General features: G+C 66.2%; 3 protein-coding genes across 3 annotated transcripts; 2 read left to right on the forward strand and 1 right to left on the reverse strand.

The window, feature by feature from the left end:
• The first annotated feature begins 2,057 nt into the window (after positions 1-2,057).
• On the forward strand, positions 2,058-13,138 carry LOC137144734 (lateral signaling target protein 2 homolog). Its single transcript, XM_067535209.1, has 13 exons — positions 2,058-2,128; positions 5,719-5,859; positions 6,089-6,226; positions 6,619-6,821; positions 7,178-7,267; positions 7,755-7,844; positions 8,299-8,400; positions 8,657-9,226; positions 9,474-9,610; positions 10,459-10,572; positions 11,066-11,155; positions 12,487-12,599; positions 12,918-13,138. The coding sequence occupies exons 1-13, from the start codon at positions 2,087-2,089 to the stop codon at positions 13,047-13,049; spliced, it is 1,962 nt and encodes a 653-aa protein (XP_067391310.1). The 5' UTR covers positions 2,058-2,086; the 3' UTR covers positions 13,050-13,138.
• A 2,159-nt stretch (positions 13,139-15,297) lies between these two features.
• On the reverse strand, positions 15,298-20,727 carry PRELID1 (PRELI domain containing 1). The gene is made up of 5 exons (XM_067535227.1): positions 20,515-20,727; positions 18,398-18,623; positions 18,153-18,266; positions 17,852-17,930; positions 15,298-17,152 (listed from the first exon to the last, which is right to left on the reverse strand). The coding sequence occupies exons 1-5, from the start codon at positions 20,604-20,606 to the stop codon at positions 17,013-17,015; spliced, it is 651 nt and encodes a 216-aa protein (XP_067391328.1). The 5' UTR covers positions 20,607-20,727; the 3' UTR covers positions 15,298-17,012.
• A 140-nt stretch (positions 20,728-20,867) lies between these two features.
• On the forward strand, positions 20,868-26,615 carry RAB24 (RAB24, member RAS oncogene family). Its single transcript, XM_067535239.1, has 8 exons — positions 20,868-21,200; positions 21,384-21,452; positions 21,781-21,859; positions 22,368-22,435; positions 22,910-23,009; positions 23,820-23,870; positions 24,463-24,525; positions 25,612-26,615. Exons 1-8 carry the CDS (start codon positions 21,084-21,086, stop codon positions 25,671-25,673), a joined length of 609 nt encoding a protein of 202 aa, XP_067391340.1. The 5' UTR covers positions 20,868-21,083; the 3' UTR covers positions 25,674-26,615.
• The last annotated feature ends 493 nt before the right edge of the window (positions 26,616-27,108 follow it).

The following is a 27,108-nucleotide window of genomic DNA, read 5'->3' on the forward strand; positions in this document are numbered from 1 at the left end:
GGGGTCACTCAATGAAATGAGCCGGCAGCAGGTTGAAGAGAAACACCAGGAAGTATTTCTTCACACAACGCAGTCGACCTGGGGCACTCCTTGCCAGGGGAGGCGGTGGAGGCCAAGACTACACGTGGGTTCAGAAAAGAACTAGAGAATTCCATGGAGGATCGGTCCAGCAGTGGCTATGAGCCAGGATGGGCAGGGGCCTGACTTGCTCTGAGCGTCCCTAGCCTCTGGTTGCCAGAAGCTGGGAGTGGCCGAGGGAATGGATCACTCGACGAATGCCTGTTCTCTTCCTTCCCTCTGCAGCACCTGCCACTGCCCATTGTTGGCAGCCAGGATCCAGGGCTGGCTGGGCCACGGGGCTGACCCAGCCTGGCTGTTCTCACAGAGACTCTAGGCCTCAGAAAGGGGTGGTCTCCACTAGCAGGACACCATGTCCTTAACAGCACTTACACATACTTGCCAGGGACCCGTCCCTGTCACCGCTGGCAGGTGCCAGAGGGCGGCAGGAATGGAGGCCTTCATCTACGCAGTGGTGCAAAGACCCACGCGGCCCAGGAGCTGCCCTTGCCTCCCAGGAGAGCCACTTGCGTGCAGGGCCAACACACAGCTCACTTCAGCTCAGTCACATTCGTGCTCTTGGAGCTGCCAGTTGGTGTGAGAGGCAGCCTGACTTGTCTGGGCCGGGAAGAACGAACTGGGCCTGGCCCAGCAAGTCCTGACAAACTTCAGAAAACCAAACAAGTCTGGGCTGCAGGCCAGCCCCCCGCACCACCCAGCCCTGCCCTGCCCTGCCCTGCCCAGAGCTGTCTCGCGTCCTGGCACCGCCGCCCCCGCTGAGCCTGCTAACAGGACTCCTGCGCTGCATGGTAGAGCACGGAGGGAGGGGAGGGCTGCCCGCGTCCCTGCTGCCATTGCGGGGCAGCACAGACTTGGCTCGCCACCGATCCAGGTCGCGCCGAGGGGGAGGAGTGCCTGTGGCTCAGCCCCCGCTGATCCAAGGAAGGGTGAGATTCTTGGCGACTGTCGGGACGGTGGTTCCTGCCGCTCTGCCAGGCCGTGAATCAGAGACACGACTAGACTGCGGCTCACAAGTGAAATCCCCACTCCCAGCTACCGCGGGAACAGAACCCAGGAAGCCCCTTCCCGCCCGCTGGCAGCAGCCAGTGAGGCAGGGTGGGGGTTTGCCTGTCTCACAGGCAGCCGGCCTGGGGGACCCTTTCAGACACTCTCCTCCATGAGTCAGTTTCATGCCTGGCCTCCTGGCGCCTGTACAACTCCGCCACAGTTCGGGAGCTCTGGGCGTGTCATTCATCCTGCCCTAGCACCCAGCACAGGGCCCCGTGGCCCAGCACTAGCAGGTGACCAGCCTGGCGACAGAAAACAGCCCACGCGGGGGCCAGTCATGCCATGCACGTACCTGCAGGTGCTGTCTGGGCTGCAGCTGGTCTGGCGGTGTAGTGCACAGAGCTGGTTGGTTCTCCTCCTGTCTCTGGGGCAAGGCGGTCTAGTGGTTAGAGCAGGGGGGACTGGGAACCGGGACTCCTGGCTTCTATCCATGCTCTGGCAGGGGAGTGGGCTCTCATGCACTGTTTCTCAGCCACTGGTCCGTGGACCAGCACCAGTCCCTGAGAGCTCCCTGATACGGGTTAGGAAGGCAGCAAGCCGGAGCCTGGTATCAAAAAGGTTGAGACACACTGGTCTATTGGACAGAGCGGGGGCTGGGAGCCAGGACTCCTGGGTTCTGTCCATGCTCTGGCAGGGGGTGGGGTCTACTGGATAGAGGGGGGCTCTAGCCCCAGCCCTGGGCGGGGGATGGGCGCTGAGAGCCCGGACTCCTGGGTTCTCCTGCAGACCTGCCGGTGTGAGCCGGGGGCAGCTCCCGGGGGCGGCAGGAGAAGTTTTCAGAAGAGAGAGGAACGGGGTCACCTGCCGGGGGCCACGGGCCCGGCCCGGCCCGGCGCTGGGATGGGATGGGATGGGCCCGGCAGGCACCGCCCCCGGGAGGTGCCAGCTGCGGGCCCGCCCCGGGAGAGCGGGCGGCGGCGGGGCAGGTGAGCCCGGCAGTCCGGGAGCGGCCGCTCTCGCCATGCTGGCCGCGGCCGTCAGGAAGTGGCTGCACCGGCCCAAGGTGAGCGGCGACCCCCTCCCCCAACCCCCGGGACCCCCCCTGCTCCCGGGGGGGCTGGCAAGGACCCCTGCCCCACCCCCAACCTCCAGGGCTCCCCACTGCTCCCCCCCGGGACCCCCTCTGTTCCCGGGGGTGGCAGGGACCCCGTCTCAGGCCCCCTCCCCTGTGCTCTCCCCAGGGATGGCAGGGAACTCCTCCCTGGGTCCTGGCAGCCGTGGGGCAGCCAAGCCAAGGATCAAGGGAGGGGCAGGCTGGGCCCTGTGTGCCCCTGTGGCTGGCAGGATGCTCTGGGGCAGAGCCTGGACTGGCAGTGCTGGGGGGACCGGTTGGCTCTAGGGCTCTTTGTGCCCACGTCTCGCCCTGTCTGACGGGGGCCTGCTGGACCAGGTGGGCAGTGGCTGTGAGGTGCCTGTCAGCACGGCTGCCCCAGTGGTGAAGGGCTGGCCCCCGGGCTGCCTGGCGTAAGTGCCCGGGTCAGCAGCAGGCACCTCGCCTGTCCCTGCCCAGCCAGCGGAAAAGTGCCAGGTGCTGCCAGGCAGGGCAGGGAGGTGGGAGCGTCCCGCAGCTGGTGGGGAGAGCTCAGGGGCCTGGCCCACGTGCTGTCCCTGTGCGTTCCCAGGGACACAGCTGGCCTGCCCAGCTCTGGGGCTCTGTGCTCACCCTCCCTCTGTGGGGCAGAGGAGAAGGGGCACCGGCGCTCTGCGGGTGGCTTGCCAAAGTTCACGCTGCAGGGGCTGGCCGTGGAGCGGCTTGTCCTGGCTGTTGCAGCCTGGAGCTGAGCCAGCGTCGCGGGGGCTGGATGAGAAACCATCCTACTAGTGCTACCCCCCGCTGCTCTCTCACGGGGCCCCATTTCCCGGCCGTGCCGTGGGGAGCCTGGGCCGGAGCTGTGGGGAAGATGTTATGAAGCGTGTCTAAGAAGTGACTAAGGCGGGCGGGGGAGGCTCCTGGCTATGACCACACATACCTGAAGGGTGTAAACAGCAGGAGGGTGGGAGCTGTTTACAGGAGTCCCGGAGCTTCCACCGTGGGCTGACAGGACCGGCTTCAAAAAAGGCAACGTGGGGAATGGGGGGTCTCTTCCCAGATCCAGGAAAGGGGGAGCCCTGGCTCTCCGGGAGCTGACACCTGGACTGGGAAAGTCCCACGCAAGGCCCCGAGGGAAGAGACCTGCCTGGGCCCCAGCGCTGGGGGAGGGCATAACCCGCCCAGGTGAGAGCTCGGCCTTGCCCAGCAGCTTTCCCTGGAGTAAAGACTAGGGAAGGCAGAGGCTAGGATTTCCCCTGGCCAGCAGCAGCATAGGATTCCCTGTGCCTACGCCGAGCAGGGCCCGGCCGAGGGACTGGGAAGAGACTGCTCCCTGCAGCAGAGGGGCTGGACGCACGCAGGCAGGGTCCACCCAAGGGCAGCCGGGCACCATGCCGCTCTCCTAGCAGCTGGGCTGATGTTAAACACGGCAAAGAAAGAGCAGTCCGCGGCTGAGCAGCGAGCATGTCCTCCTGAGCGGCTGAGGGCAGAGCTGCAGGTGGCTAATGGGGCCGTGGAGTGAGTCTCCTCTTCCCCCCGGGCGAGGCGGGTGCGTTGCTCTCAGGCTGCGGTAACTGCAGAGAAGCTCCCAGGCAGGCTGACCCGGCTGTGTGGTTTGCCCTCGTTCTCCAGGGTGATGCTCTGTGCCCAGAGAGGCTCCGTGACTGTCCTCACGCCGGCTGGCCTGTACCTCCCCCGCAGGCTGCGACCCTCTGCGTGCTCAGCCACATCCATCTCTCCCCCGCGGGGGGAGCAGGGTGGGAACGCTGCCCCGGCCCAACCGGCAGGCTCCCAGTAGGTTTTGGGGGCTCCTAGGGACAGATGAGCCCATTGCGTGCACACCCCTGGGAGCTGGACGCGTACGATGGGGACAGAGGAGTTCCTCGGTCCTGTCCTGTCCGGCGCTGACTCACTGCATGGCCTTGGGACGTTGCTTTCACTCCCTGCTACGTGGCTACCTCTGGGGGTGACAGCTGTCCCTGGGGCCGTGCCCCGGCAGCACGTGAACATGCAGTGGGCATGGGGTGGAGGGAGCGACCGGACAGACAGACAGACAGACAGACCACGTGGGTACAGCTTGTAGGTGAGCTTCAACCAAGCCTGCAGCCCTCCTGCTATTTCAGTCCTGCCCCGCACCCCTCTGCAGACGCAACCGCAGCTCCCCCTGCAGCAGCCCGGGGTGGCCCGAGAAAATTCCCCACCAGAGCAGTCGCTCCCGCCGGACTCGGGAATGGCCGGTCAGATGTTCCGGGGGAGCCGCCCCAGCCGCTGGGGTCTGTTGTGCTGCCCTCCGGTTCACCACCCACCCCTTCCCCTGCTGGAGGGGTCTCTGGGCTCGGGCCGCCTCCAGTGCTGGCCTGTCGGCTCTGTGCTTGCTGCGGCCAGGAGTGGCTTGGCCCCGAGCCCTTGGAGGAAGGCTAATGGCCCCACGCTGCAGCTTACAGAGCCCTGGAGGGCTGCTGGTCAGAGCCTGGGACCGAGAACATTCAGACGGGGGCATCGGGGGCTGCTCTGAACCCAGCCTCTGCTGGTTCCCCTGTGGGACGCGCGTCCTCCTAGAAACAGTCTTGGCAGCTCAGCTTTCCTTGGAGCAGCAGGCGGCTGCGGGGGGCAGCTGGCACTAGTGGGGACGCTTGGCTGGCCACGTTGCACAAGACAGGGCCTCTAGCTGTTAGGGCAGGGCCGTGGGAGCCAGGGTGGCTGGGCTGTCTTCCCGGCGCTGGGGCGGGCTGCGTGGGAGCACGGATGAGTCACTCCCTGGGCCTGCCAGTGTCTGGCTGCGACATGGGGCTAGTGCTCCCGCCCACCTTGTACCTTCGGTGCACACCCACTGACGCCCTCCCTCTGGCTGCACCCCCGTCCACGACCGGTCCGGCCAGGCACACAGGGACATGAAGGCCCCGAAGCCAATGGAGCTGGGGCCAGCCGGGCGTTTCTGGTGCGAGTCCATGCCGGGCTCTCTAGATCAGCACATGCCCAGCTCGTCCCACGCCCCAGCCCTGCGTCCCCTCCCTGCGCTCTCGCGCTTGGCCAGGCCTGCATGGACCCGGGCAGGATGCGCTGCCCTGCGTGCCCAGAGCAGCCCCCGCCTGGAGACCTGCCGCCTCCATCCCTGCGGCAGCTTCCTCCCCAGCTGGGGAGACCCAGGGCACGTCTCAGCAGCCGCACCATGCTGAGTCGCAGCCCCGTGGGGTGCGCTGGGTGCAAGGAGGGAGACGCTGAAGCGCAGTCAGTCCTTCCTGCCCGTGCCCAGCAGCTCTCCCTGCCCTTCCAGCCCGACACTCCCCCCCCGGCAGGGGCTAGGGCCGGCCAGCAGCTGCTGCACAGCGTCCTGTCTCGCAGAGCTCTGGGGGATGAAGGGCCCTGCGCGAGGTCACTGGAGTGCATGAGTCTGGGCCAACCAGCCTAGCTGGACAGGGCTCCGCAGCTGTGCCTGTCGCCTTCCCCCTCCTGCAGCCAGGGCCCCGCAGTGCCTCCTGCCGGGGAGGCTGGCCGCCGCGCTCTCTGCTCCTCGGGTAGTGACGTGACTCAGAGGCTCCCCTTCGCCCTGTGCCTCTCCCCAGCGCTCCGACCCCAGGCTGCTGTCCCAGTTCTTCCATGCCGACGAGCGGATGACCCAGGTGGTGAAGGAGATAAACGGCCTGGACGTGGAGACGGATCCTCAGCAATACTTGGTGCTGCTAAGCCAGCTGCACGTCAGCCAGGTAGCCTGTGAGCCCGGGCCCTGCCTCCTGCGCGTCCTGCCCTCAGCTGGCGGAGCGGGCTCGGCCTCCGTCCAGCCGGGAGCGCAGAGCGTGGGGGAACGGTGGGGCTGCGGCGCGTGCTCTGTGGCAGCCCTTGGGGCGTCCTGCGCTGCGGGCTCAGCAGGGACCCGCCGGGGCTGCAGCATCCCTGGCGCGGGGGCAGCAAGCTCAGCCCATCTCCCTTGCCCAGGCTCAGCTGCTGGCCATCGTGGAGCGGATCATGGACGAGTGCATCCCTGCGCAGAGGCACTGCCGTGACTACCTGGCCAAGTTCCCGGAGGAGCTCCTGGGGGATCATCTGAGGAACCACATGCTGTTTGCAGCGGAGGTCAGCCTACGCCGAGGCCCCCGGGGAGCAGGCCGAGCGCTCCCCATGGCATTGCCCATAGGAATGACCCTTCCTGGTGCTGGCTGGAACCCGAGCGCCCCGTGGAAGGAAGGTGCCAGAATCCCCTGCACGCTCTCCCTCATGCGAACCTGAGTTGCCCCAGGAGAAGGAGGGTTAAAACCCTGCTTGTGGGGAGATGCCCTGCGAGCGCTTCACATGCCCAGCTCGCCAGCCCAGCCCAGGCCTCCTCCCTCACACGTGCTGTGCCGCACTCAGCTGAGGCCGGCCACGCCTGGGGCTGGGCCGCGCCCACGGCTCCGGGCACTCGCCCTGGGGGTGGCAGGAGCAGGTCTAGGCGGGCTGCGGGAGCTGCTCCTCTGCTCTCCACACAGTGTCTGCTGGTGGGCACCTCCCTGGAGCTGGAGGAGGCGGACAGGCTGCGGCTGCATCCCCTCGCTAAGAACCTGCTGCGCAGCTTACAGCTGGTACGGGAAGTTCTCCGAGAGCAGAGCCTGAGCCAGCCCAGCCCCTGCCCGGAGCCCGCCCGGCTGGCGCTGATCCGCTTCGACAGGCTCCTCGCGCAGTTCGAGCTCAGGTACGGGCCGGCTATGCAGGGGCAGAACGTGGCCTGGCTGCAGCTCCCTGGCGGGAGAGGCCTGGCCAGGCACTGCTCCCTGTCCCCACCCAGGCCCCAGCCCTGAGAGCGCCGCGCTGGGCGTGGGGGGCAGGACGCCTGTCCGCTGAGGCCCCTGTTGAAAGGCATCCTGCTGGGCACAGCCGCCCTGAGGGAGGCAAGCAGGGCTGGAGCCGCTGTCAGGAATTCCTGGGCACGAGCTGGCATGGAAGGGAAGGAGCGTGGGGCCCCTGCTCCAGGCCCGAGCGGTCCGTGGCGGGGGCCTGGGGAGCAGGGCGGGGCTGGGCTGGGTTTCACGGCTGGCCAGTCTCTTCCAGCTACGTGTCCTCGCTGGTCGCGGTGAAGTCCCCCGAGGAGGTCTACAAGCAGCAGGAGATCGTGGTGCTCTTCTGTGAGACGGTGGAGAGGTGAGGGGGCTGCCCCCCCGATGGGGCCAGGCCACCACAGGCTCCGGGGCCCTCCCCTGGGGCAGGAATTGCAAATACCCTCTTCCTGGGGGGCTGAGCCCCTGTGATCGCATGGAGAGCGGGAGATGAATGCAGCACAGACACGGGGGTGGGGACACCCCGTCCCCTCCCAGCCCAGCTCCCCACTCCTCTTCATGCTCCCCCCACCCCAGCTGCTGCCCTCCACCCGCGGGGGCTTTCCCGGGGCGTGCGCTTGGGCGGAGACTGTCCCCAAGAACCGGCTGCTGCCTCGGGGCCACGCTCACACAGCGTTCCTGGGGCACCTCCACGAGCCCAGCTCTCTGGCTGCAGGCCCCACGCAGCGCCCTGGGGTCCACTGGGACCCCCATTCCCAGGTCGCCTGCAGGGCCCCCGCTTAAAGCGATGGCGTGATTCCCGCCCAGCCCAGCCCGGCTAACGCTGCTGCCTCTCCCCTCTCTTCGATCAGAGCCCTGAAACTCGGCTACCTGACCCAGGAAATGATTGACAGGTACGAGCCGCTGCTGATGTTCACCATTCCTCGCCTGGCCATTCTCAGGTGGGTGCGGGGCTACCAGGCTGCAGGCCTGGCCCAAGCTGCGCAGCCCCCAGTCAGCTTCCAGGGCTGTGGCCCAGCCGTTCCCGGGGGCGGTGGCTGCCCGGCTCGAAGCTGCCCCAGCTCTTCTCCTCTCCCCTGTGCCTGGCTCCTGCTCCGTCCCGCGCTGGGCACTGGGCCGTGGGCCCAGCTCCTTGCCCTGCCGCGGCAGCGCTGGGAAGCTGGCCGGGCCACGTGGAAGGGTCACTGGCGTGTTTCCTAGGGGAACTTGCTTCCAAATACAGGGTCCCTTCCTGCCCCGCCAGCCCTGGCACTGACCAGCAGCGGCTGGGGGGCGAGAGGCTGGCTGGGGCTGGCACCCTCGGCTTTGAGCCAGGGTTTGCTTTGAGCCAGAGCCAGGAGGGGGCAGCCTCAGGGCGGGAGCTGACCAGGCTGTGCTCTCTCCCCCCGCATGCAGTGGGCTCCTGATCTATCCCGAGGGGCCCCTCAACCTGGACCGGAAGCCAGAGGAGATGTCCAGAGTCTTCAGCCCCTTTCACAGTGTGCTTAAAAAAATCAGGTGGGTGCCGGGGGTGGCTGGGAGCCGTGTGGGGAGGGGAGTCCCTCTGGGGCCGGGTGCTGCTCAGTGGGGTTTTCAAAGGGGGGGTGTGGTGCCCTCGTCCGGCACGGAGCGCCTCGGCCGTTGTGCTCCTGGCCCTGGGTCCCCAGGCGGCCTGTGGGACGGAGCCGCCATCTGCCCTCCCCGCCCCGCCCTGCCCAGCCAGCCCAGCTCTCCTCACGCACCTCTCCTGTCCCGTCCCGTCCCGTCCCGGCAGGGCCCTGCTCCGCGTGCTGACAGAGGAGGAGCTCGGCCTGCTGGAGAGGAGCCTGTGCGCGGCTGAATCGGAGGCTCCTGAGCTTGGGGATGAAGCGGCTCCGGATGCTCGTCTCCCTGCCCCCCACAACTGCTCTCCGCACCCCCTGGCTGGGGCACCCCGCCGCACACCGGCCTGCAGAGGCGGAACGGCTGCCCACGACGCTGCTGCCCCAGGGACTGAGAGAGGAGCCGTGCAAGGGGGCCTGGAGGAGGCCAGGGAGCCGGTGACCCCCGGCTCTGAGCCCCTCCCTGTGAGGACTAGCGCCCTGGATGCCCCGGCTAAGGCTGTGCCCCAGGGGGTCCTGCGGATACACTCGGGCAGCCTGGGGCCGCCCTTGGATAGGCTCCAGCAGTCCTGGGCCTGCCCCACCAACCGCGGCCCCCTGGCACTAATGGCTTCTGGGCCGCAGGAGCCGACTCTGCCAGGAGGAGGTCTGGGGGCCTGTGCCCACGTGCACAGCCGGCTGGCGAGGCCAAGCCAGGCCTGGGCCGCCCCCCCGCCACGATCCAGCAACGGCGCCAGCAGCAGGTAAGTGGTGCTGGATGACTGGGCCCTGCCAGGTCCCCCAGCGAGCAGGTCCCTGGGCTAACAGGTGCCTTCTCTGGGCCAAGCCTCGGTGCCCGGTGGGTGCGAGTCACCCGTAGCGACCAAGCCTAGTTCAGGGGTCCCTGTGCGGGTGAGGGAGGCGGGAAACGCCTGCAGGAGCAGCCCGGCTGTCACACCGAACGGGCCAGCCCGTTGCAGCCCGTGTAGCGAGTTTCTCTCTCCTGGGCAGGCCTCTGGAGCTGCAGCCAGGCGGTGCCTGGGGCCGAGCGCTCCCCGTGGCTGTGCCAAGCACACGCCGGGCACAGCTCTGCTCCCGGTACAGCAGCCTCCAGGAGATGATCCACACGCTCTTCGTCTGCATCTCCGGTACGTGCTCTGCCTCGCTGGCCGGCCGGGCGGGCGGGAGAGCAGGGACACGGCCCAGGGCTGTCAGAGGCGTGGTAGCCAGTCTCAGGCGGCTGCGGCCAGCGCGTGCCATTCCCGGGGGACGTGTGCCAGGCGCACAGAGGCTGTTGCTAGGACCAGCCCTTGCCTCGTGGCGGCCGTGCTTCTCGCCCGGATTTCAGCCACGGCCAGGCAGGTGTGAGTGGAGGAGCAGCGTCCCGCAGGCGCTTCCCCAGGCAGCTGCTCCTCAGAGGGCGGCAGGGTCTGCAGAACCACCTGTGGCCCAGGAGAGCTAAGGGGAGCAGCAGCTCCGCGGAGCTGGCCAGGCTGAGAGGAACCGGAGTGGCTCCGGAGCAGAGTGGGGGCAGTCGGAGACGCACCCATGCTCCCATCTGCTGGGGACGAGCTGGCACTGCAGGCCCAGTGCCAATGCTGGCGTGCTGGAGGGAGCGCCCAGGCTGCCCAGCCCAGGCTGCCGGCTGCATTTCCACACTGAAGGCGAGGGCCAGCGGGGTCTGCATGCCCCGAGGAGCTGAGCGCTGCCAGCACAGCAACGAAGCCCCTGCAAAATCCACAGGCTTCTGGGGGACGCGCCACTGGGGGTCACCACATGCCGAGCGTGGGGCTAGCCCCGTTCCACGGCCTGCAGCCACGGGCAGCCGGCCCCAGGGAGAGATTCCCAGACTCGGTTAATGCATCATGTGGAGCGTGGGCTCCTTTGGCCTGTAGACAGGGCGGCGCTGTCTGGACCCCCGGCCGGGGACAGCTCTGGGGGGTGTCCGGGGGCGGCTGCTCTGCCGGGCGGCTGACGCCTGTTTTCTCTCGGCCAGGGGTGGCCGACCAGCTGCAGACCAACTTTGCCAGTGACCTGCGGAGCATCCTGAAGACCGTGTTCAGCATTGTGACGTCCCAGCCCGAGGCCCCAGCGCTGACAGAGACCAGCCGTGAGTGACTCTTCTCGGGGGCTGTGAGGGACTGGCCCAGACCAAGCGCCTCCCCTTGCTCTGGTCTGTCGCTCACTGACCAGCGAGATCCAAGTGCCTAGCACGAAGCTGGCACCCAGATCTGGCCTGGGGCAGGTCCAGGGCTGGATGAGACATGGGGACGGTGCGCATGGATTGAGCGCCACCACAGACAGATGCGCCAGGCTGCACTGCAGAGACTGCCCTGCTGGGGCGGTGCAATGGCCACGCAGCGTGTGGCTGGCATCTAACGCTGCTGGGAGCTGATGTGCAGCACCAGCACGCTCAGCGTGGGGCTCAAAGAACAGCATCGCCCTGTGCTGTGGGGCAGTCACCCTCTGCCCGGGAGCCAGTCGCACGTGGGGCTGTGGGGAATGGGCGCCGGCTGGCAGGGAGCCGAGCAGCAGAGACCAGGGGGTAGCAGCTCCCCGCTGCTCGCGTGTGCATGGCGCTAACACTTCCCCTTGCACCCCAGAGGAGGACGGGGCTGGAGACGCTTCCCCCTTGGCAGACTGTGCTCTGTGCTCCAGCCGCAGGGAGGGGCACGGGCCCAGGAGCGGAGACGGTAAGTGGGGCAGGGTCTGACTAGGGCCCGGCATGCCCCTTTTTTGTTGGCTAAACAAACTCTTGCTCGGTCCCAGCTGTCAGCCCTACTCCCTGCACCAGTCTGAGCAAGGCCTGAGCCCACCCAGCCTCCTGCTCAGCCAGTCCCAGCTGCCCCGAGCAGCTCTTGGGGGGCCCTTCTGCCCTCGTCTCTAGGAGTCCATGATCAGCCACGGCCCCTCCGCCATCACATGGGCCAGGGAGTGCCCAGCCTGAGCTCCTGTCTGAACCAGAGCGGCCATAGGAGACCTGCCAGTCTGGATTTACATATCGCTAGCGAGAGCCCTGGGTCACCCTGTGAATGGTTCCCCCTTTGTCCCCGAGCACCCGCCCGGCCACCACCCACTGCCCCTCTCAGCCCCACGGCCTCCAGCACAGACTGCGACCTCACTTACACCCATCAGAACAGCGCCGCGCCGCGCCCCCCGGCCAGGCACGCAGCCCTTCCCACCCTGCAGCCTCACACACACCACACTCCAGCGGCTGGGCTGCCCTCCTATGCCCCTGCCAGGCCAGCTGCCTGCCCAGCAGGAACCCCTCATCCTCCCCAGGGGAGCATCCCCCCACTCCTGGGCCACCTCACCTCAGACAGGCCAGCTCAGCCCGGCCAGCCTCCGGCTCCGGCTCTCCAGCACAGACAGCAGCAGCAGCAGGTGAGCCCCTCTCCGGCCCTCACGCTCACTGGCTGGCCTGGCTTCCTGCTCTCCTGCCCCCAGGGACTCCACCCTGTTCCCTCATTGCCCCAGGTGCTGCCCCGCCCTCCTGATTGGCCAAACTGAGAGCACCTGTTCTGGCTTGGGGCCCTGGACCAGCTTCATTGCAAGGGGCCAGTGGCCCTGGGAACCCCTCTGTTAAAGGTACCTCACCCTTGCAGCTGGGCCAGGGGCTCCGGCATGCTCCCCTCCCAGCACGGGCTGGGCCGCGCCCTGGAGGATTGCCGCAGAGTGAGGTTACCTGGGCCTGTCATAGCAGCTCCGTTCCCTTGCTGGCTGGCGGCAGGCTGGCCCAGTGGTTAGGGCTGCTGGAGCCCATGGGCAAGTCGCTCCAGCCCCGTCGGTGACGTGGAGACGACTGGGCAGCCCTGCCTCCTGGGCGCTGAGGAGACGCTAGCTCCAGTGTTACAGTGAAGGGCCTGGAGAGGCCTTCGCCGCTGGGGAGCCTGGCAGACGGAGGCTGGCGGCTCGAGGGGGCAGGTGTCTGCGTGCCGTGGGATCCGATTTCTTCACGCGTCTCCTCAGGGCAGGGCAGGGCAGGGCTCGGCTCAGCAGTGCCCCTTCTCCTGTCCCTCCCCAGGCATCGCCAGGCTGCCCGAGTGGGTGCTGGACAGCACATGCCGCCAGTGCACAGCGTGTCACGCGCCCTTCACCGTGGTCCGCCGGCGGCACCACTGCCGCAACTGTGGGAAGGTAGGAGGCCGGGTGTGGGCCCCTCTCCCTCCTGCAGGGCCGCGGCTGGGGTGCACCGGGGGTGCAGGGGAGAGGAAGTAAACAAAGCCCCATCTGGTATTGGGGGGGCTGCTCCAGGGCAGCTCAGCGAGTGGCTCACCCCAGCCTGCCCAGCGACCCGATCCCCGGAGGGGTGGTGGGGCCCGCGCTGGGACGGGCTCCGTGGGCTCGGTGACGCAGGCTGCCCTAGGTGCCTCTGCGTGGTGCGGAGCAGCCGCCTGCAGGCCTGGCTTCCCACGCAGCGCCCCTCACTCCCGGCTCCGTTTCTTTCCCCGGTAGATCTTCTGCTCGCGCTGCTCCCAGCACACGGCGCCGCTCCCTCACTATGGCCAAGCGAAGCCAGTGCGTGTCTGCGCTCACTGCTACACCACGCACCTGCCTGCCAGCCCCCGGGTGCCCGGGTGCCCATGAGCCTGCGTGGATTGCAGGGCCCCAGGAGCGGATCAGCGCGTGCCCACTGTGACTCAGAACCCGACCACCGCCGGGCAGGCCGTCCGCCAGCCTGCACTGCCTGCGGGGAGCTGCCGGGGAGCGCTGCAACGTCTCCAGCTGCAGGGGCTTCTTGCACTGGGGATTTAGCTTCAATACAAGCGGAACAGATTGCAGGCACCTGGCCGTGTGCAGCGCCGCGGGATGTCTCTGGCCACTCCAGGGCCCGGCTTGCCCACTGGGGCGGTACTGCTCGCTGGTGCCTGTCATCCTGGGCCACACATTGTCCCCAGCCACAGCGTGTGTGTGTGTGTGTGTGTGCGCGCGCGCGCGCTGGGGGAGAGTGTCTTTTCCTCTCTCAAACCAGGGGCTCACACTCACCCCTCCACAGCCGCGGGCGGGGGAGGAGCCCGTCTGTCCATGCACGGTTCTGCTGCAGCGGGAGGGGAGGACGGTGCTGGGAGCGCCAGGCTGCAGCTCTTCTAGGCCCAGGCTGGGGCCTGCACCTGCGGCGGGCCTGTAGGATGCCCTGCACAAGAACAAGTCCTGGAGCCTAGCAGCTCCTCCCTGGGCTAGTGCAGCCCCTCCCTGGGCTAGTGCACCCCTCAGAGCTGGCCCGCTTCCCCTGCCTCTCCCTGCCCTGCAGCCAACGCCCGCTCAGCCCCCCCCCCCCCCCGACTCCCCCAGGCCAGCCCTGAACCCCAACATCCCTCTCCACCTGCAGCCCTCCCCTCTCACGCCTGCTTCCTGCCCTCACGTGTTAACCAGCGGCCCCCGCACCAGCCGGCAGCTCAGCCCGACGCAGCGAGCGATGCGCTGCACGCAGGATGCCAAGGGCACGCTGGCTGTGCCGGGGCTCCTGTGCCTTTACAGACCGGCACGTGCTGCAGCTGGGTACCCGCACGCCCGGCCCAGCGTGGGCGCTACCCCGTCTCCTGCGCGGGGGCTCCCTGAGGCTGGGCTGGAAACGTGCTGCCACCCCGAGGAGCCTGTGGGCAGCGCAGCCACCACCGCACCAGCATGGGCAGCTCCACGCCCGCCTGCCTGGGGACGTGGGGGACAGGAGGCACAGCGCCAGTACGTGGCCAAGCCTGGCTGAGCTCCGGGGCAGCCCAGCCCAGCCCCACTGAGGCGGCCTGGGCGCGCTGGCGCAGCGAGGAAGCCCGGCACCGGTGCTGGCGCAGGACCGCGTCCTTCGCACTGGGGGCTTGCGGAACCAGGCGTCACTTTAAAACGGCAGCGTGGGCCAGCTGAACAGACGGGGCCAGGTGCGGGGCTGGGAACGTGGGACGCTCGCAGGCGTCTGCCTGGAGGCCTGGCTCCAAATCCGGCAGGGCTTGTCCCCCATGTCAGGGTGTTCCACACCGCCTCGCCCAGGGGCCAGCGGGGAGCCCAGCCACTGGGCTCCATCCCGGGCCCCCACGCTCTCTGGCTCAGCTGCCTCACTGTCCCTCTTCATGCCCTGCTCAGACCAGGCCCTGCCCCAGCTCACCAGCCCCGCTCATCAAGGGATGCCTGCAGCCCACCCCTCCCCAGCACTACCCCACCCCCCCCCGCCCGCCCTGGCCCTGCAGAGCCCCCTGGGCCCTCCTGGGAGCCAGGTGGCGGCCAGGCCCAGAGGCATCAAACCTGCTTCCTGCAGGTGGACATGGGGCAGGGCGCATTGCCCCAGGCTCCCCCCATTGGGAAACAGCCCTGTTCTCCCGTGGCCTGCCCACCGGTACTCGGGGGACACAACATTCCCTCCTGGGCCATGGCCACGAGGCTCGGATGGGGCCATGGGGGTGGCTGAGCCCCAGCCCCACCTGCTCTGAGCCTGGCGCTCGCAGTAACTGCCCAGGTCTGCAGCACCTGTGTCTCGCTCTGCTCCCTGCTCTGTCTGCCCCGGCCCCTTTCCCAGGGAGCAGGGCAGGGGGCTCCTGGCTGCTGCTGGAGCCAGAGATATGGGGAAAGAGCAACTGCTGCTAACCCCACCACGGTGCCCCTTTCCCTGGGCGCTGGCTACAGCCCCTGTGCCGGGAAGGCTGCAGTGTCTGTGCTGTGACCTTCCGGCCCCCGCGGCCAGGCCCAGGGATCCACCTAGAGTTCCTCAAGCCTGATAACCAACCTCCCTGGCTGGCTCCCACAGCTGGGAGGGGTGAGGAGGGGGCGGGGGGCCTGTGGCAGGAAGGCCCTGGGGCGAGCAGAGGAGCCGCTCCTAGCTCAGCCGAGAAGTTCTCTGCTGTGATCATCCTCCCAGGACTTGTCAGGGCAGAGCTCTCCTTGCACTAACCCGCAGCATGCCTCTGGCTGCCAGGATGGCCCCGCCAGGGCATGGCGGCGGCTGACGCAGCGGGTCCAGCAAACACGGAGGGTTCTCGCTACGCCAGCCCAGCTGCACCTCGGGGGAGCCCTTCAGGGAGACGGGCCTCTCCTGCCCAGCAGTCAGTGCTCTGTGCTCCCCTGGCCCAGCAGCCCTGGGGAGCCAGGGAGGCTCTGACTCAGGCCCTCGAGGGAGAAAGGCGGCTGCCCGACCCTGCCAGTGGCCAAGGCCAAGTGTGAGGACAGGGGAGCAGCCCGGGTGTGCAGTGAGAACGCGGTGAGGCTCAGCGCTGTCTGCTCCCGGCTCCGCTGGAGGCTGGACAGGCTGAGCTGAGCAGCTGCTTCACACCCAGCAGAGAAGGAATCAAGGTGGGCGGCCTGGACTCCCCAGTCTCTTGGGCGCACTCGGCCCAGGGCCGGTGTGACAGAGAACACCCGGCCAGCCCCTCCCCTATGGGATCCTTCCCCCCACGGCAGCCGCGGCCCAGTGCCAACACTCAGGCCTTGCTCCCTCCCCTCCGAGCCGGCTCCTATGCATCAGTGCGCAGGGGGCTGGGCCAGGCTGGGGGCTCTGAATGGGCAAGGCCGCCTGGCCTGGCTGGCTGGGTGCAGGCACTGCTGGCAGTTCCGGCTGGGGCTTGCCCTTCCCTCCCCGAGGACACTGCTCGCAGGGAAAGGAAGGGGATTTGGCAGCGGCCCCGGGGAATGCAGCTAGCCCAGCCCAGCCTGCTTCTGACAGATGGTGCCTTGAGCAAGCACTGCTCCCCACACAGGCCTCTCTGCCCTTCCTGCAGGAGCCCGCCCCACTGACTCAGCCCAGGTTGTTTCCTCTGCAGTACCTGCCACAGCAGCAGAGCCTCCTCTGTCCCAGCCCTGGGCCATCGCTGCTGCAGGGAGCGTGCTGCAAAAGGGTGCAGAGCAGGGGGATCCAGCTACACTCTAACCCCAGGCTGAGCCCTTTCTGGGGGTGCAGCCTGGCAGCATCTGGCCAGCTTCGAGGGAGCCAGCCACCTCCACACCCGCCCTGGAAACAAAGCCAGGCAGCTTCTGCCCCACTAGCGAAAGCAGCTGGATCTGCCCGGATGGGGTCAGTCACCCCACGTGAGTGGGGCAGCCTGCTGCTGCAGGGGGCATGCAGAACTGTGCCAGGGTGCCTTGGGGGGAGAAGGGGAGACAGCCCAACTCTCACTCTGGACAGCAGAGAAGCAAGTCTGCTTCCAGAGGGGAATGGGGCTGCCCCACTTTGCAGACAGCCCGGGAGGGGCCTGCCCATAGCAGGTACCGCAAGGGAGTCTCTGCTGCCCCAGGAAGCTGCTGTGGGTCCCAGCAGGAGCTGGCAGGCAGGAGCGCCCGTCGGCCCCGCAGTGACAGTCCCATTGCGGACGGGTGAGCGGGGCTGGCGCACACATTTAGAGGCCGCGGGTGGAACCTGTGCTGAGCACCACCAGCCCGGCCCCTGGAGGAAGTAGATTCTTTAATGATAGTTACACCTCAGCAAGGATCTATCTGCAGCTGATTGTCAGACTTGTACAGTTTCAATTAAAAAATATAAACTCTAGAGAGGCTCCTGTCCGCTGTGAGGTGCGGGACGGAGCTGTCCAGTGCTACTCTGCCCTCCTGCCAGCAGCAAAGGGGACTGGCTTCTCACACATACTGCTGCTTCTTCTTGGTGGCTGCCTTGCTAGCCAGGTCCTTGGCTTTCTCTGTGGCTGCTAAGGCTGTCTCCTTGGCCTTCTCTGTGGCCTCCTTCGCGGTCTCCACCAAGGTCTTGGAGGGAGCTTCTCCTACAATGAAGAAGTGTAGCCCAGCCGTGTGAGCCAGCAGGTCTCCCCTGCACCTCCCACAGCCCCGGATCTCGGCGGCTGCACACTGCCCGAGCACCTGGAGCCCTGACAGACAGCCTTGCACTCGGGTGACAGGCTGAGGTAAGCAGTCAGGGGCTGGAGCCCACGTCCCCTACACAGCACGGGTGAGGGGCGAGTTCCTTTATTGGCTTAGAGCACACCTTCGTAGCCTCAGGTTTTCCAGCAGGGAGGAGACCCACCGGCCCAGGTCAGCTGCCTCACAGACTGTGGCAGGCAGGCAGGCAGGCGAGCTCACTCAGACCCATCTCCCACTGATGCTCAGGGCAGTGGATGCGGCACAGGCTCCCTCTGTGACGCTGCTGGAACCTCTCACCCACCTCCTGAACACAGGCAGCCCTTTTAGCCACCCCAAAATCCTGCCCCTCCCCACAGCTGGCTGCAGTCCAACTCTCTTGAACCCACAAGAGGAATGCAGAGAGCAGGCCCAAGTCTGTAATAACTCCTGGCCACTCAGCTTAACGTCGATCAAGGCAGGCTCTTGGCTGCAGGTCGCGGAGGCCCATGTTAAAGGTGATTGCAGCTTCCCTCAACCACCCTGGCTGGAAAATCATACTGCCACTCCCAGTCCCGTGGGCTGCCAGTGCATGCCCAGCCTGTCCCCGAGGCCAAGGCACTCACCTTGCATTTTAGCTAGCACGAATTCAAAGCCCTTGGTGCTCTTGGTCACGTTGCTCTTGAACCTGGCCAGGCCGAACTCCTGCAACGAGACAGACCAGAGACGCAGGCCTAGATCACAGAGCCCAGGCAGCTGGCCATCTGCTGAACCCAATGGTCGCTACGTGCCCTCCCTTCTTCCCTGAACCAGGGGGGTCCCCGGGGGCTGCCAGCTAAGCACCTAATGCAATCAGTTAGCCCCTGGCGGCCACAGGGCCGGTGCTCACAGCCTGCAGGGGATGTGCTGAACATGGCAGCCACTCACCTGGATGGCTCGGGAGACGCCAAAAAGGCTGGAGGAGACCCACGCTTCCCGTCTGACTTCAGTCCAGCTGCTGTTCTCTGGGTTCACACAGTAAACACAGCGCTCCTCCACCACCTGCCGGACAGACAGCAGCATCAGCACAGCCCACACAGCCTGGGCTGAGGGGACCAGCTGGCCCTGGGCAGAAGGAGCTGGGTTATCACCGGCAGCAGCATTGCTGGTCCAATTCCCTGCTTGCCACTCACCATCAGACGTGCATGGTTAATATTCCAGGTGAATGTGGTCATGGTTCGGTTCTGTGGGTCCACAATGGAATCTTCCAGGATGTACACCGAGCGGGCGACATTGCCAGGAAAGAAGCGCTCGGCCCACCGGGGCATCCTATTGGTCTTGGTCAGGAGCCGCCTGGAGAGCAGCTTCTGGTCCGCTGTCACCTCCCGGTGCACGATGTCTTCGGTCAGGACATGCTTGCTAGGTGAGGAGAGAGGATGTCAGGCTTACCTCGGTACCTCTTGGACCTGATCCTGGAACGTGCACATTGTACAACACGCAGGCTGTGCTGGGCCCCCCTCAGTTTCCAAGCACAGCCGGAGCTGGGTCACTACTCGAACGGGAGAGGACCAAGCAAAACCACGGTGCTGCAAGGCGAGGTGTGGGCAAGTCAGCCGAAGGCATCACCCCCAGGAACCAGCACCAGTGCGAGGTGCTCCTTCCTCCCAGACAGCACTGAGCCCATGCCCCAGAACGGAGCTGTGCTGCTGGGGGTGTTTCGAAGAGAGCTGCAGGAATAGAGGCCCGGGGCACATAATCATTTAGAGGACATCAGTGTTTTCCTGTCACAGAAATTCTGGGGGAGCAAAGTTGTGTCGGCATCCCCAGTTCCACCTCCCTGCTGATGCTGCTCATGGGGTTAGCAGGATGGTCCCATCCCGGAGGTGGGCAGTGCACTGGGGGAGGGGAGGGGTGTCTCAGTGATGGCTGGCCCAGGGCAGGGTTTGGGGCCCAGCTCACCCTGCACTCAGCTCCAACCCAGGCTGCCACTGCTGCTCCGGGTGTGGGGGGGAGAGCACAGAGAGGGACACAGCGCTGACGATGTGTGATTAGAAGGCTTGGCCTGGCCCGCCTTGCAGGCAGCAGCCCCCACAGGTCCAGGGGAGATGCTGCAATGCTGCTGGGAAGGATCTGTGAAAAGTCGGGGTGGGGGTGCGAACCAAAGTCTGTGGAGACAACTACCCCATAGCAAATGACGCCCTGGACGCTACGGCCCAGCATGGAGAACCTAAGCATGAACTCAGAGCGCTGCCAACATGCCAGGCCCAGTTTTAAGATGACAGAAAGTTGTCCATTTAGTTTACTCACTTCCGGGAGCTTTGTAACGCTCTGTGCAATAGCTGCTGCCTGCCGTGCCATGCCAGAAATGGCCACCCGGCTGGGGTGGGCAGGGCACCAGCTGAGTGTAAGGGCTGGTGTGCATTCGTGTCCTTTGGGATGACGGGGGACGCCTTCCCCAGGGAGACAGGAAAAACCCCTCCCAGTGCCGCCCCGGGGACCCTGCAGGACACGGACCGGTGGCACGGCTAGGGCAGCTCGGCGGGCACTGGAAGGAGCGTAGCTGGGACGTCCCGTGGCCGGGGCACGTGTCTAAGCACGAGTGACGGGCGGGGGCACGGCCGGGCTGAGTCCCACGTCCAGGGACAGAAGCTCCAGTCTGCACAGTGGGACCGACCGGCTGCCGGGAACGTGATGCACGGCACCAGGAGACCGGCTGCCCCGGCCTGGGCACAGGCCTTCGCTGGCCAGCAACGCTGGGCTCGGCTCGGCACGGCAGGGCAGGGGGGCCAGCCCCGGGGGGGGGGGGGGGGCGGTGATGATGGATCTTTGCTGGACCCTGCAGCCACGAACAGGCTGGGCTGGGGGCAAACGTCTGTGCCCGACCCCGCCACAGCGAAGGCCTGGTGCACCCACGGCCACAGCCACAGCCACGGCCCGGGCCGGCCCCGCCAGGCGGAAGCGGAAACGTCTGTTCCGGACAGGGCAGCGCTCCCGCCACAGCACCTCGAGTGACCCCCCCCTACCGCCGGGTGTGCGCGCGCCCGTGAGCTCCCCTCCCCCCGCCGGGTGTGCGCGCGCCCGTGAGCTCCCCTCCCCCCGCCGGGTGTGCGCGCGCCCGTGAGCTCCCCCGGTGCGATGGGGGCGGGGAGGGATGGGCGGCGCTGCGGTGGGGACGGGGCGGTGGTGTGTGGGGCGATGGGGGGCGCGGCGATGGGGCGGAGGGGACGTGGGGCGGGGGGCGCCGCGGGGCGATAGGGTGTGGGGCGATGGGGGCGCTGCGGGGTCCCCCCCGGCGGCCAGCCGCGCTCACCTGTAGGGGTTCGGGTAGCGCTGCCAGAAGGCGGCGAAGACCTGGTCCCAGGGCCCCCTGAGCACGCTCAGGCTCGCGCAGTGCTTCCCCATGGGCGCGCGGCCCCGCCACCGGCCCGGCCCGGCCCCGCTCACCCGCACCAGGGCCCCGCCCGCCGCCGGGGCTCAGCCGCCGCCCCCGCCATGCGCGGCAGCCACTTCCGGGCTGGCCCCGGGCCCCGCCCCTCGCTTCCGCCCTCTGCGGCTTGCGACGTACTTCCGGCCCGGCTCGCGCCCGGGTCACGTGCTTCCGGCACCCCCCTTCTCCCGCGAAGCCCCGCCCCCTGCCCTCAGCCTGAGGCGGCACCGAACCGAGCCGGGCGCGCGCCGAGACCGAACCGGACCGGACCGGACCGGCCGGGGCCCCATGCGGCCGAGCTGAGCCGAGCCGGGCCGGGGCCTTCCGCGCGCCGCCCCCGGGACCCCCCCGGGGCCGGGAACCGGGAACCGTTCGCCGCGGCCCGCCTCAGCCGCCGCCCGCCCGCCCGCTGCAGGTGACCGGCCCGCGGCTGCCCCGGGCCCGGCCCCGGCATGAGCGGGCGGCGCGTGGACGCCAAGGTGGTGCTGCTGGGGCAGGAGTTCGTGGGCAAGACCAGCCTGGTGGAGAGATACGCGCACAGCCGCTTCCTCGTGGGACCCTACCAGAACGTGAGCCCGGCCCCGGCCCGGCCCGACCCAGCCCAGCCCGCGGGAATGTCCCGGGGAGCCCCCCGAAGTGGCGCCGTGTGACGCCGGCCTAGGGCGAGTCCCCGGGGGCGGGGGGGGGGCAGCCGGGAGCTGGGCGGGCGGAGTGAAAACGCTGCTCCTCTCTCCCGTTTGTTTCCCTCGCAGACCATCGGCGCCGCGTTTGTGGCCAAAGCGATGTCAGTCGGCAGCCGGACAGTCACGCTGGGGATCTGGGTAAGTCTGATCGCAAGTGGACTCTGCCCTCGCCAGAGGCACTGAACCGGGCTGAAACCTGGGGGCTTTTCCCAGCTTCAGACAGGAAACGCCGGTGTGGAAAAGGGAGCCCGGGCAGCGCCAGCCGCTCTGCAGGGAGCACCCTCAAACAGCTGGCTGCCCCGGGCCATCTCTGCCTGAGCCTGGCCAGTGGAAACTTCCTCTTCTCTTGCTGCTGGACCAAGCACTGGCTGGTGGGCGGGAGCCGTGGAGCCAGGCTCCAGCAGCTGCTGTAGATTCTCCCCCCCCCAGGCCCGGAAAGTGATGGCTTTTCTGTTGTTCTTCCTAGGACACGGCTGGGTCGGAGCGGTACGAGGCCATGAGTCGGATATACTACCGCGGGGCGAGAGCCGCCATCGTGTGTTACGGTCAGGGCTCTGCTCTGGGTGCTGGCCCCAGTGCCTGGCAGCACGCTCCCCTGGAGCATGGCCTATGGGCACCCTGTCTGTGCTGGGCAGTGGGGCCTGCCAGCCGGGCCCTGCGGGAGCTCCCCATGTCAGAAATGAGGCAACCCACCCCAAGGCCTTCTGAGCAGGGGAGGTGGAGGCCCCTGCAGCATGCTGCCAGCTTGCATCTCTATTTCTTTAAAAATTCCCCACTTCCAGGCATTAATGTTACATCAAGCCCACAACGGGGCTCGGATGCCAGGGTGGGGAGTGGCACCTGCCCTCACCCCAGTGCCGAGAGGCAGCTTTCTGGCCCTGCCACTACTTGAGAGGGTCCCCACTGCTGCCAAAGTTGTGTTCACTCTTAGCTGAATAACTCCTCCGCCAGGCATCTCTTCTTGCTGGGTGCGGGTCTTGCTGTGGCTGGGGGAGGGGGCAGCAGGGGAGAATGCACTGGGCAAGGCCGTGCCTGACTTCTCCCCTCTCGTAGATCTCACAGACGGCAGCAGTTTTCAGCGAGCTAAGTTCTGGGTGAACGAACTGCAGAACTTTGAGGAAGTGAGTCGCTTCTCTGCTCCCAGACTGGGGCTGCGGGGAGGGACAAGAGGGAGATCGGGAGCTGCTGGGGGGAGGGGGTTAGTTCATGCTTCCTTCCTGGAGACGTTGAGTAGGGCAAACAGCTCCTCACAGGAAGGAAAATCCTCCCAACTATTTCCAGAAGTGGCCGCAGCAGAGAGCCCCTGACGCACATCCTTGCTGCTGACCCAGTTCCCCCCTCAGAAGGCGGCGGGGCTTCCCCCTCTGTCCTTCCCCTGGCGGTGGGGTGTGTCTGCCAGAGACTCGCCCATAGAGGCTGTGCGCTGTCTGTCATTGTGGGGCTGGGCAGGGGAGGGCCTTCTGGCGATGCATAGTGAGGTGTGGGTGCATCCAGGTGATTGTGGCTTGTGTGAGAAGCACGTTGTGGAGTGTGTGCGCATGGGGCACATCCATGGCGGTGTCCACCAGCTGGTCTTTGTTCTCTGCTTGCTCCAGAACTGCCGGATCTATCTGTGTGGCACCAAGAGTGACCTGCTGGAGGAGGACAGGAAGAAGCGGGGCGTTGACTTTCATGATGTGCAGGATTATGCAGATGGTAGGTCCCTGCCTTTCCTCTGAGCACACAGCTGTGCCCCTGGAGCTCTGCCGTGTAGCTCACAATCTTCCTCGCACCGCAGGTGTGGTCAAGATCTGCAGTCCCGGGAACCACCCCTCTGTGCTCTGCACATGGCTTCGTTTTCTGCCAGTCAGGTGCAGCCCTGGGGGCTCGGGGCCACCTGTCGTTTTAGTCCCAATTCGGGGCAGAGTTTTTGGCCGTGGCCAGCCTGGTTCTTCCAGTATCAACAAGTGAGGGGAGCCAGTGTTCACCTGCAGAGCTGGAGTCGAGGGACGATGAAAGGGACGGTTTTGGCTTAGTTCGGCGTCACCTTTCACACAGACTCGGGCGTGTGAAGTGGGAGCTGCTCAATGCCCAGTCTGAGTCCTGCTGGGGCAGTGGGTTTTCCTGCTGGCAGCGACTGAAGCCAGATCTCGTTGGGCCTCGTCAGGGCAGATCCAGCCCCTGCTGGCACTTGGCCGTGCGCATGCGGCTGGACGGCAGGAGCGGCTCACGGCACAACCGGTTCAGTGGCGTCAGCACGCGCAGCAGGGTAGTGGTTGGTGGGAGATGGTGCTGCCAAGCCATGCCCAGCCGCTGGGGGGTGGCGAGGAGCTTGGCAGAGGCAGAACTTCCGGGCCTTGTGTGGGGGTTGGGAGCCACCTTGTTCTTCCTGCTGGCTGCTTCTGTGACACCAGCCCCAGCCCTTGGTGCTGCCGTGGTTACGAGGATGAATGCTGGGGGACCTGCCCTCTCCTCACACTGCAGACAGTCCAGGCCCCCTCTGCCACTAACTTGTTTGTGTTTCAGAGATTAAGGCGGAGCTCTTTGAAACCTCCAGTAAGACAGGCCAGAGTGTGGGTGAGTTACCCCTTCTTCCCGGGGCGGGCACTTTACCAACGCAGGCTGGGGGCGGCCATACAGGTTAGGGGCTCAGTATCTGGGCCATCTTCTTCCTACCCCAAAATGCCCTGTGCAGCCGCGTCGGCAGGCTGAGGAGCTGGCTGCTGGAGGTGCGGTGGGACGGGATGGGGGCAGGGAGCCTGTGGCCTCGGGGTGAGGAGAAGTTCAGCATGCCGAGGTGTCTGTTCTGCAAGGGCCAATGCAGGGGGCAGGCTGTGGAGACTACAGGTCCCAGAATGCCCCACGCTGTGGGGATTCAAGCAGCCTGGCTCCATGCTGAGCCTGTAAATGGTAAAGGAGAAGGCAGGTGTGGGTTGCGCTCGGCCCTTTGGCCGCCTCCCTGGCGAAGGGGATCCTGTGCCCTGCTAGTTCCGGGGGGGATTGCAGTTCAGCAGATGGAGCTCTCTGCCTAGCACCTTCTCCAGCCTCCTGAGCAGGGACCCCCCCCCGCTGTGTAATGGTCCGTTCCTGGGGGCTCCAGGGGCCCCGCTGCCCCGCAGATTGGCCTCGGAGTGCAGAGGAGACACTCACTCTCTCCTTGCTGTCTCAGATGAGCTGTTTCGGAAGGTGGCTGAGGATTACGTCCATCTCACTGCCTTCCAGCTGATGACAGGTGAGCGGCAGGAGAGGAGCCCCTGCCCTGGTGCCCTCCCAAACCGGCTGAGTCAGTGGCAGCGCAAACGCTTTCCACTCACTCTTGCGGGCGTGGGTTTGTCTCAGCTGCCTGGGGAGAATGCGCTCCTGCCCTGGAGCAAACATGGCACGGCCTCTTCATTAATGCGCCCGGCTCATACTGCTCCTGCTTTCCTAGCCAGGGCCTCAGGCCCTGCTAACCCGGGCTTGTTCAGAGGCTGGGTGTTTTCTGAGCTCCCGGGGGCAGGGACGGGCAGGCTCTGGCGGGGTAAGTATCTCTCCCCGTTCTCAGCGCCGCAGCAGGGGCTACGCTGGGAAGTCTCCTCATCCAACCCTTTCCTTCATTCACTGCTCTGCTGACGCTCAAAGGGGAGCTGCGGAGGACTCAGTGCTGTCTGTGTGCAGGACGTTAGTGCAGCTCCTGGCAGCAGGGGTTCTTGGACTAGGCTTCGGGGAGGAGCTGGGTCCCCCTGTGCCTCCATCTGTCCGTCGGGGCAGACGGACGGATGGACCTGTCACTAGTGCACGAGAGCAAAACTCCTCTCCGTGCTTGGGCGCAGGGGAACCAGGGCTTGTTCCCCCAGGGCCTGCGCCGGGGCAGCTGGGTGCCCGGTGATGGCAAGGGGGTGAATGCCAGGAGGCTGGTGCTCCCTCGCTGGAGTTTTGAAAGGATGCTGGTCACTGTGGAAACCATGGCCCTGCTGCTGCTCCAGCTGCTGCGGAAGGGGTGACGAGCACAAACCGGAGGGAAACTCCTTGTCTGGGGTGTGCTACACGTGGGTCTGCTCCTGCACCGCCTGGGGAGCTCTTGCCGTGGCAGAGGGAGCAGGCAGGCAGGCTCCTAGCCGGGGGCAGACGAGCAGGAATTGTTCATCTGCTTCAGCTCTCCTGACTCAAGGGGCTGCGGTCAGAGACGTGGATTCTAAAAGCTGTTCCACGCGCTCCGTCTGCTGCAGTCTGGCCCCCGGCTGGCGAGGGGCTGGACGGGTGTTTGCAGGCTCAGGCCAGGAGCCTAGGTGCGGTGGGGTTACATGGCGCAGGCGTCACTCGTCTGCTCTCTTTTCAGAGGATGAAGGTGTGGACCTGAGCCAGAAGAGCAGCACCTACTATAGCTGCTGCCACCACTGAGCGTGCCTCCTTTGCCCAGCTGAACCAGCCGCTGGGGTGAGCGGCTCCTGCTCGTTTTCCGTTTGCTGCCTGTAACCTGGACGGCATCTCTGGCACCCGGGAGCCCCTGCCTGGACCGTGACAAGCAGGCACTAGAGGAGACTGACTCTTGCCTTGTGACACACACCAGGTGCCTCTGCACATTAGTGAAACGTGCTGGGAATCGCTGCTTTCCCCGGCTGGCTCCTGGCAGCTCAGGTCCTGTGTAGCTGTGGCTGATGTTTCATGGGGATATGGGGCCTGCTGCTTTGTAGATTATTTAAATGGCTTCTATCCAGTTATACAACTGTAAATAAAGCGCGTTGTGGTCCATGAGCACAGGTAGCTGCCAGCCGGGCGTCCCTGGGGAGGTAGGACTGATGGAGCTGGTGCTTTTCCTGGGGGGGGCCTGCGGGCGGGCAGGGCGGGGTTTGATCTGTGACTATGGGATGTTCTGGGGAGATCCCTGACTCTGCTCAGCTCTGTAAATTAATGTCCCTGGCCGTTACAGTGGTGGAAGACGCTGGGTTAGAGGCAGAACGCAGACTCGCGGCTGTACCAGGGCCTGCTGCACTGGGCTGCTCCCAGATGGCTGCAGTGTTGCTGGTTCAGAGTAAGCCGGGAAGTACCAGTGCTCGACTCCCACTGTGCACCTAGGCTGAGGAGCAAAGCTGCTGGGGCCTGGTGAGCGTCCCAGGACCAAGGAACGTGTCCTTTCAGCAGGAAGTGGGCCATGCTCCAGGCTGCAGCTAGCTCTGAGGAAGAACCAGTCCGCCCCAGCTCCCTCTCATTGTTCGGTGTCACTGGAGTTCCTAAATAACCTGACGGTGCCAGGATTGTCCCCCAGCAACTCTGCCCTGGGAGCAGAGCAAGGCTGACCCTAGGGAGGAGAGTGTTTCTAAATCTCCCTCTCCCCGTGGGAAAGCTGGGCCTGAATGGCTGCAGGGAAGGCAGCTGGGCTGATGCAGAGCTCTGCCATTTGACACCCTGTCCCCTCTGCCACGTGCTGCCCCTCGCTGGGTTCCAGGAGCCAGGACTGGCCCAGTACTCCGCTGAGCGTTAACCCAGCAGATAGCTGGAGGCTGGGCCTGATGGGGTGGTCATGAAATGTGGGAAACAATCTCAGAGGCAAGTGTCCCTCCCTGCGTAGCTGAGCCTGTCTGGGGCCAGGGGAAGTTGCTGTCAGGTGCCCACAGAGGAAGTGTATGCTGGTATAAATTAAAGCCGAGGCTCAAAGCAAAAGTAGAGGTAAGACCAAACTGCGGCCAGGTCACCTCACATCTCCCAAGTTCTGCCTCTTTGCTGGTTCCACAGGCCCATGGCTGGAGCAGCTGGCTGTTCTCCATCAGCCAGGCTGCCCGGGAAGGGCCAGCACACACTCCTGCTACAGGGCTGCTCTAGCAGAGCCCTGCTGCCC

This window comes from Emydura macquarii, unplaced genomic scaffold (assembly GCF_026122565.2).
Source record: "Emydura macquarii macquarii isolate MOO-44397 ecotype Brisbane River unplaced genomic scaffold, CSIRO-AGI_Emac_v2 contig_378, whole genome shotgun sequence".
Taxonomy (NCBI): domain Eukaryota; kingdom Metazoa; phylum Chordata; order Testudines; family Chelidae; genus Emydura; species Emydura macquarii.

Bases quoted from the DNA above. Each gene is read 5' to 3' on its own strand.
- PRELID1 (XM_067535227.1), bottom strand. From the start codon at position 20,606: ATGGGGAAGCACTGCGCGAGCCTGAGCGTGCTCAGGGGGCCCTGGGAC. The intron at 17,931-18,152 runs GTGAGTGGCTGC...GTCTCGTTGCAG, and splicing joins GCGTCTCCCGAGCCATCCAG to GAGTTCGGCCTGGCCAGGTT. The intron at 17,153-17,851 runs GTGAGTGCCTTG...TCTTCATTGTAG, and splicing joins CGTGCTAGCTAAAATGCAAG to GAGAAGCTCCCTCCAAGACC.
- RAB24 (XM_067535239.1), top strand. From the start codon at position 21,084: ATGAGCGGGCGGCGCGTGGACGCCAAGGTGGTGCTGCTGGGGCAGGAG. The intron at 21,201-21,383 runs GTGAGCCCGGCC...TTTCCCTCGCAG, and splicing joins TCGTGGGACCCTACCAGAAC to ACCATCGGCGCCGCGTTTGT. The intron at 21,453-21,780 runs GTAAGTCTGATC...TGTTCTTCCTAG, and splicing joins CAGTCACGCTGGGGATCTGG to GACACGGCTGGGTCGGAGCG.
- LOC137144734 (XM_067535209.1), top strand. From the start codon at position 2,087: ATGCTGGCCGCGGCCGTCAGGAAGTGGCTGCACCGGCCCAAG. The intron at 6,227-6,618 runs GTCAGCCTACGC...CTCTCCACACAG, and splicing joins ACATGCTGTTTGCAGCGGAG to TGTCTGCTGGTGGGCACCTC. The intron at 12,600-12,917 runs GTAGGAGGCCGG...TTTCCCCGGTAG, and splicing joins ACTGCCGCAACTGTGGGAAG to ATCTTCTGCTCGCGCTGCTC.